Raw genomic sequence first — 9,239 nt, 5'->3', positions numbered from 1 at the left:
TATATATATGTATATTTATATAAATATATACATATATACATAAATATATATCGTCGGAAAGAGGTAGAGAGAAAGAGAGGGAGAAGAAAGGGGAAAGAAAAGAGAGCGATACTGATCAGAAGAAAAGAGAAGTAAAGTATCGGGAAAGTATAATAAAAAAAAAAACGACTAAATGATGTTCAAAACGACGATAAAACAAAAGAAGGAAGGAGAAGGAAAACGGTGTAGAGGCGGTGAGGATTTAAATAATTCCATGGCTCTCCGCAGGCAAACGCCGCGAATAAGCGAAAATGTGTGAAAAGAAAAAAAAAGATCTACTTCGTATTTGACGACGTGTTTGTTATAATTATAAGGGTCACCTTTTCTTTTCTTTTCTCGAAATGAAATGCTATAAAATAGATCAATTCTTTCATGGATATACGGTGTCCTGTTGCTTTCGCCTGATCCCGAACGCGGTTCCAATCCGGCGAGAGACATTCTCGGTTATGTGCGTGCAATCGAGCGAAGGGTTCGGAGTATGAAACGCGGAGTTTGCGAGGTCAAACTTAAAACGGTTGACCTGAGTATGTATTATGAAATTTATTCCGATCTCGAAATTATTCAATTATTTTTTAAAATTCTATTTGTAGAAAAAACGGAATCATTCCGATCGGAATCCATTCCGATTGGAATCCATTCCGAATAATTTCATAATACGTACCTTGTACGAATTGTAAAATCGACATTTCGTAATTATAGTTACGAAAATTTAGTTCCGATTTAACGAAGAATTATTGCTCCGAACCGTTCGAGCTCTCATCTCCCATCCTCGATTCCTCGATGAATGCTCCCGTAAAAAAAAAAGAAAAAAGAAACGCAGAGAAACGAGTTATATGTGTATATATTTTACGACGTCTCGAGTATAAAATCAGCGAGCCAAAAGGCACGATCGCCACCCTGTTTCCTTTGCCCCTCTCCGCCGCATCCCCGCGCGCGATATATAGTTCGTAATATATTATTCTTCTACTCTTACTACTTGATATTTATATGTGCAACTTTTCGATTTTGTTCGTTTCCATCCTTTTTAGTACTTTAATAAATGAGTTTGTTAAAAATAACCTGATGGCACTTTATTTACGTTACTCTCTGTTTGTGCGTTTTCTTCTTTCTCTTAATTTTGATAATGATCATTACGTTAAATCGCTCGGTTATAAGTGTGCGTAATTTTCTTTACTTTAATCAATTTTAAGTTTCCATTAAAATTTATATTGATTTTATGAATCATTCCCATGGAAATAAAATGATCTTATAAATGATCTTCAGAAATTAGAAGTGGAATAAAAAAGGCAAGTAAATGATAATTGTATGTATATTTCGTCTAAAAATCGTCATATATATATGGGTAATATATTTTTTCCATAAGATTTGAAAATTATAGTAACATTTAAATATATACATTTTTTCTAATACTTGAATATAACAGCAACATTTGTTGCCGTAATTAATTCGTAAATGTTATTAATATTTAAGAAAAATAATGTTATATGTATACAAATTTATATAATTTATACAACTTTTACATATTTATTTACAAATAGTATCATACTGTTTTAAAGTTCGGAAAAACGTGAAAATGAAATTTTCCTAATAATTATACAAATTATAATTGGCATCGAATAAAATATGATCTAAGACCTAAAGTGGGAGTTGCGATATAAGGAAATTCGAACATTTCATTACACGCTGCTCCATATTTTCCTTCTTTGTTCAACGCAATCATCATCGAAGAAGTTAAACAATAGTGATGGATGATTTAATCGCCTTTTTAGCAGCTTCCATTGGCGACGCTCTATAATGCATTTCCTCTACCGCCAGGAAGCTGCAAAAATGATTCAATTTAATTTCAACAACTATATTATTAAAAATTTACTATACATATTACACTAGATTTTAATTTTAACAAATTTAAAATTAAAGTAGGAAGATTAAGACCAAAATAGAATATATAAATTTCTATTTTAGTTCATTAAAATATATCTGGAAAATACATGTTTATATTAATACATAATGTTACCTTGGCAAAAATGCGTTATAATATCTCCATCGCCAGTACTGGCAGCTACACCGATCCTCTGATCAGCATAGGCGCCAGCTCCTACAATAGAAGAATCTCCGACACATCCAGGTATCTTGTACTTGACTCCATTCGTGGATGTTTCAGCAGCTGTGCGTCCCTGTGAGTCTATCGCAAGGATACCAATTGAATCATGATTTTCCTCGCTTCCTACTGGCGTGTTTCTATTGCTTTTATCATCTTCTATCATGTGATAAGGTCCATAGCTAGTTGTTGATTTCAGCATAACGTTCTAGATAGCGCAAGAATATCGAAGAAGTAATAATAAATTGAAATATGCTGAAAAAGAGCATGTCTTTTCTTAATACTTTCCAAAAGTTGGGTTGACATTTGTTCGTTGTTGTTGTTTCCATTGCTTCCACATCTGTTTGGACTCATTCGTTTGCAGAGATTCATTCTTGAATCCTATATTTATAGCAAACTGCGTAGCTAAATCTCCGATTAGGAGGGAATGTTTGAAGGTATACTTCAATACCTTACGAGCCACCGAAATGGCATTCTTTACGTTTCGCAATCCTATTCCATTGATCTATATCCATTGATACTCTATCGAAAAGAATACATTTCTTGAATAACCTCTCTGCTGTATAAGTTTAACGAAACAACACAGTAAACATCAAATTATATATAACATACACGTGTGTTAGATTATAGTTATAATGTTGAGTAGGCCCTGCTGAATAAAAATTATGTCACAAAGTTACATAACAAAATCAAGTTATATAATATAATTAAGATAAGTAAATCACATAACGGATTATTCCAAATCAGTATGTGATTTTTTTATATAATTTGAAAAGCCACACGATGATATATTTTTTTCTTCTATTTCTAATTTTATTCAAGTCCTTAAAATTCGATGACTACAAAATCACAATACAGATGAAATTATTTCTAATATCATGTGATTTTTTAAATTACGTAATTTAAAAAAATCATGTATTGATTTGGAACAATCTCAGATGATTTACTTGTCTTAATTACATGATTTTGTTATGTAACTTTATACTGATTTTTTTCAGTAGGGCGAAATTACATCCAACTAACAAGTACGTTACATGTAACTTGTGTACTGAGAAGAAAAGCTTTTATTTCATTATCCATCCATAATTATAACACCTGTAGTTTCTCCAGATTCATCCGGACTGCCGTCAAATCTTACAATCTTTTTGCATTGCTGCTCTTCAAATTTGCATAGGGAACATCCTTCCTCTATCGCGAGTACTCTATCCAGAGCACTTCTCTTTTATTTATATATCATGTCCCATACTTAATAATTAAAACTGTCTTTAAATTGTTTCGTATATCTTTTATTCTTGACATTTCAATCTAATTTTTCTAATTTTCTACATTGAAATTGTCCTTCTTTTACCTCTAATTTTTATATCAATAAATTTTAATCCTTTTATTATTATTTACTCATTTTATTTTTATTTATTTTAATTCTCGGATATATTCTATACAGAGTATAATGAATATTCTCTAGAAAAATATCATAATAATATTAATTATATCTCCTCACTCCTTTATACATATATGTAAATCAAATATCTAAAAATTCAGTCTTTTTATAAATTTTAACTTAACATAACTCATAATAAACATAACTCATCTAAATAATATATAAATTTTTATTTAAACCACTAATTTTTATTCTTTTTCACTACCTTCTCTTATTCAATTACAAGAATAAAAATTCAGGATATTAGATTAATTTATAACATTTTAATTGCAATAAAAAATATTATCTTTATAATTATATATCTTAGGTAATCTTTTTATTATAAAATATAATTTAGATAGATCTTAATATACCTCTCTCTATTGCATTTTTGTAAGTGATCACTATCATACGAAAGTTATTCTCGAAAGCATCAGATGTCTGCTTGGCGATTACATTGATGAGAGAGTAAATTTCGAAAAGCAACAAAATTCTCGCAAAGTTGACGAGCTTCATCCTACCTATAACTTTTACACTGTAATATAAAATATAAAACGTTTTTAACTTAAAGACATATGTTAATTTTAACATTTTTGCATTTAGAAAATTTACTATACATCTTTAAATTAAAATTAACATTTTATTTTTTACAGTATAAAAGTACACGATGTCTATGGAGTCATCAATATGAACTTTGCACAATCTGATAAGCAAAAAATATATATCTGATTCATACTATTGTGTTATAATCAGATAAATTCAGAGATAATATAGTTCATTGTTACTAACTAGCAAATTTTGTTTGTAATTTTTGTCTGGCAAATATCTACTAAATTAACTGGACTATTACATATTGAAATATTGCAATTAAGGGTGCGGTCGAAATCTCACTACAAATACTTTGATACATTTGGTCAAGAAGAAAAAATTTTATGATTTTATTAATTATCAAAGAATGCTACAAAGTTTAATGCTCAAAAAAAAATTTATATTATTACGTTGATATATACCATACTCTACGTTATTACAAGCTGTTTTTCTGACAGGAGTGCAATCATAAAAACATTGTATTAATGTGTATGCTGATAAGAAATATGGAAAATGTGGTCTTGTTAGTATCAGCCTTGTAAAAATTGGAGAATATGTACTTGTTAAAATTTTAATGTATATAAAAAGACTATTATATATTATTATTATTATTATTATTATTATTATTATTATTATTATTATTATTATCATAAATAAAGTTAGTATTTTGGTATAATTTCATCAGTTTCTTTTTACGCAAAGAGAAATTAACTACTCGCAGTTTCATTAAAATCTATTGTTTGCAAATAATTTTTATACTTAAATTAATTACTTACATTAAATTATGATTCCGTCGCAATTTGCTACAAAATCTGTACTTCATCATTTGTTCGAGCCCAACTGACTTAAGGTGCAAAAACATAACAAGATCATAACAAATTGTTTTTCGCTTAATCCAACAGATCAAACATCTTGATTGTGTTCTACCTTTTGGAGCCCACAAGTGTTTAATCATAAAAAAATATAAATACATAAAAAAATATATCGTTAGCGCATAAAGATAAAAAATGATCGATTTTATAGAATCAAAATTTAAATTCAGAATTTAATAGAGATAATGTAGAAATGTAGAAATTAATTAAAATTTAATTATAATTAAACACTATTTTTTGCCTTTAATTTATTCTTATATCGAAGTTGCCCAGATAGCACGCAATATTTATAAAATATTTACAAAAAAGACTTATTTTAAATATTTTATACTTATTACAAATATTTTTGTGTTCTTTTCAGCATTTTCAGTCCGACCAATTTGCATTAACCTGGATTACTGTTTGCTATTGATTGATATGTTACATTGTATCAATAGGAGAACATGAATTAATTCAACCTAGATTGATGCAAATCTGTAGCCGAAAATGCTATTATAGATTGCACAGATCATAAATATTTATTGTATAAATATTGAAATATTTATTTATATTTATTATAAACATTACATGAAATATTTAGTCCATATTTTAATAATATTTCAAATAAAGCTTTATATAAAATATATGTATAATAATACTTACAATAAAATAACAATAAAATACTTATATAAAATACTTATATAACATTTCAAATAATGAATATTAATAAATATTTATCATAAATATTCTGTGCTATCTGAATGTAAATAATTATTGTTATTATTAGTGCAATCTTTTTATTGACAATTGATGTTTATTTAATTACGATATCAAAGTTTTTTCGTGATACTTTCAATATAAAGTTCAATGTATTTAATTCAATATATAAAGTTTAATGTATTTAAACTTAAAGTTCATAAGTAATATTTATATCCTAAATTAATTCTTAAGCTGCTATTTTTATATTTTGTAAAGTGCACGCATAACTATAATACATAAATATAGTTATGTATGCTCCAGGTTGATCGATTATGTAATATATGTATCTTGCAATATCAGACAAAAATATTGACACAGTATGCTGTTACTATTGAAACCTGAAACGGCGCCTACATCTGTAAAGAAAATAACAGAAAACTATTTCTATAAAAATTTTTATAATTTGTATTTGATAATACAATTACATACATTGATATAAATAAATCTATAGTATTTACAAAAGAAAAATAAAAATGCTGTCTGAGAGCATTATTTCTCTTTTATAACAGTGATCTCTTTAACTAACAGTGATCTTGTACTATATATTCAATAATAGATTTTTAATATTTTTATTATGCAACAACAACACACCGATAATAATTGCAGACTCTGTGACAAGACCAAGATTCAAAAAGCTAACAATACGATGCATACGAACGCCAGATGGCGTACTAGATAGGCGAATCAGCTGACTATTCTTCCAAGTGGAATATGTCAATTAGAATCGTTTTAGATGAATAGATATATGAATAGATATATGAAAATTATCTTCAGTTCGGTAATCAATGCATTTGTGTGCGGCACAACCGGTTCATGACAACTCGAATGCAGATTGAACGATGACGGTGTTGGTTCTGTGCAAATCACTGGACTTTCTCTCGTATGACAGACCGAGAAAGACGAACGAATATGCTTTGTAACATATGCCGTAATAAAAACAATTGTTGTTAACAGAATACACCTGAGCGTGACTGCGCATATTTCATCAGGATTATAGAAAGAGAAGACTCGTCAGTATTACAGATCACAGGAACTCTTTCCTAGGTATGTAGAATTGTTTGTTTATAAAACAAATAAAATGCAAGGAAATGCATGTGATTTGTATTGTGCATGTGAATGTCAAACAAAATTAAGAATAAAAGTAGAATAAAGTAATAAGAATAAAAGTAATTCTTTTTAATATACCTATAATTCTGTAATACCTATTACAAAGTTATTAATCTTGGAACAGTTACTATCTGTATTATCTTAATCGATTTTGTTTTTGTCTAAAATTATGTTTTTTTAAGAATTGTTTATTATAATTCTATTTATTATAATTCTATTCATTTTATAATTTTTACAAAAAGTAAAGATTAAATATTCTTATTTCTTTTTTTTATATATTTTCTTCAATAGATAAAGTAAGAGGATTTAATCTTTTTATTTATATCAAGTTCTTGTTTTGTAACAAATTAATTATAATACATTTTACAACTTTTGTTGCAGTAAACCTACAGTAATTATTAAGTTCAATTCTTTCTTTTGTAAATAAATAAAGGGCAAAATGGATCTTCCACTCATGAGCAATTATTTGGAAACATATTCCGGCAGAGATAAGATGTTAAGAACTTTGTCTTATGCGGCAAAGTTACTTACTGTGTGTACTTCATCTAAAAGTGCCGAAAAGAAACTCAAGACCTTTGGAAGTCAGATGAGTGAATGCAGGATGATGCTGCGCTTGCTAGATGATCTTCCGTCGCTTCATTATATGATGACATATGGATGGGGAAAGCAGGTATCTCTATTAATTTAATATGGATTAATTGTGTACAGTTAAAAATTAAGAAGATAGCTGATAATAAGTACATAGCTGAAATCTTTTAATCAGCTACCTCAAGAATACTATATAATGGAAATGCATTGCATTATTTTTCTAGAGCCATTTAAATTTCATATGTAATCTAATAATAGGAACCTGATCGGTTAATTAGATGGAGCCAAGTGATACAAAATGTAGTAGATGTTATTTATTCTCCCATAGAGCATATTGCTTGGGCTGGCCAGCATAATATTGTATCAATTAATAATGATAAATGGGATCTTGCTACAACTTGGTTTTGGATAGTTTCTCTACACCTGTCGTTATTGAAGTAAGTAAGCCAAAATATGTTTTATAATATTTCAAATTAATATTCACATAATATTTCAAAATTGTTGAAGATGCACACTATTTTATATCAGAACAATCTTATAATAATTATTATTTTCTTAGAAGCACACATTTAAAAAATAAAATGTAAAATATTTCATTATTATTTTAGATCGTTTAGATTATTACAAAAGCTTCAAAGATATAAAATAGGATTGAAAAAAAGTAATGTTAATACACAGTGAGTATCTTACCATATTTGTGATAATATTAAGTTTTAAATGATTTTATCTCAGTAATATTATTCCTTAAAAAAATATGAAAATGAATTATGTATTTGTTTCTTTTTTAATATAGTATCACATTGAAAGACCTCAACAAACAACGACGAAATGCACTATTGACATGCACACGTATAATGCTAGATATTTCTTATGCAATTAGCTATTTACCACCAGGAGTACTTTGGGGAGGCCGTTTAAAAACATGGCATGTTGGTGCACTTGGGACAATATCGTCATTAATTGGACTTTATCAAGCTCTCAGTCGCCAAATGAAAATTTGAAAATACTTTTAAATATTAATTTGGGAGAGGTTTTATCAATTGCAAAAAATGTGGATGAATGTATTGTATATACTACTTTGTATAAAGTTGTGTTGTACGTATATTGATATTAAATAAAAAATTAATACGGATCAAAAATATATATTAGAATATAATTTTGTTGTAGCTTTGATGATCTTTTAAAACGATAGGTTCATCGTTCAAGTTGAAAAGTATTTTGCATTTTTACAATATAGATTGCATTCTGAAATCAAATATATTTCAATCTTCGTTCGCGATTTTATATTAATTATTATATATTATTAAATTATTATTATTTTATTATTATATTATTAAATATTGCATACATATGTATGTCTGTAAAAAAATGTTTTATTAGTTCCAGTAACGTATACATAATAGGAATTCAGTGGGAGGACAAGAAAAAGATTTCATCGTTATACTTATCTAATAATACATTATTCTATTTTTGTTAAAAATTGTTTCATATAAATAAAGGCCACTTTTAAACTTTTTTTAAACTTTTGTCATTTTTTTAGGCTTTTATTAAATAACACTAAGTATGCACAACTCCCAGTGACAAATTATATTATACGAAAAAGTCTAAACTTTGTAATTAATACTTAAAACAATGACTAGTTAATTTTAAATTTATTTAAATTTAACTTTTCCGTAAATACATTGTATATACGGTAACATTATGACAGAAACATTTAGGGTTAAATATGAATCATGAATGAAGCTTTTAAATCAGATATGTATCTTGTATATATATATATATATATATATAT

At 27.4% G+C, this 9,239-nt stretch overlaps 1 protein-coding gene and 1 pseudogene across 1 annotated transcript; one reads left to right on the top strand and one right to left on the bottom strand.

Moving 5' to 3' along the window:
* Positions 1–4,070, bottom strand: part of LOC105618565 — a 15,679-nt pseudogene extending 11,609 nt beyond the window's left edge.
* A 3,228-nt stretch (positions 4,071–7,298) lies between these two features.
* LOC105626487 (peroxisomal membrane protein 11C) lies at positions 7,299–8,448 on the top strand. Its single transcript, XM_012207791.1, has 4 exons — positions 7,299–7,529; positions 7,706–7,884; positions 8,056–8,124; positions 8,241–8,448. The coding sequence occupies exons 1-4, from the start codon at positions 7,299–7,301 to the stop codon at positions 8,446–8,448; spliced, it is 687 nt and encodes a 228-aa protein (XP_012063181.1).
* Positions 8,449–9,239: the final 791 nt, after the last annotated feature.

This window comes from Atta cephalotes (genome assembly GCF_000143395.1).
Source record: "Atta cephalotes unplaced genomic scaffold scaffold00001, whole genome shotgun sequence".
Classification (NCBI taxonomy): Eukaryota; Metazoa; Arthropoda; class Insecta; order Hymenoptera; family Formicidae; genus Atta; species Atta cephalotes.
This window is presented reverse-complemented; position numbering and strand designations above follow the sequence as displayed.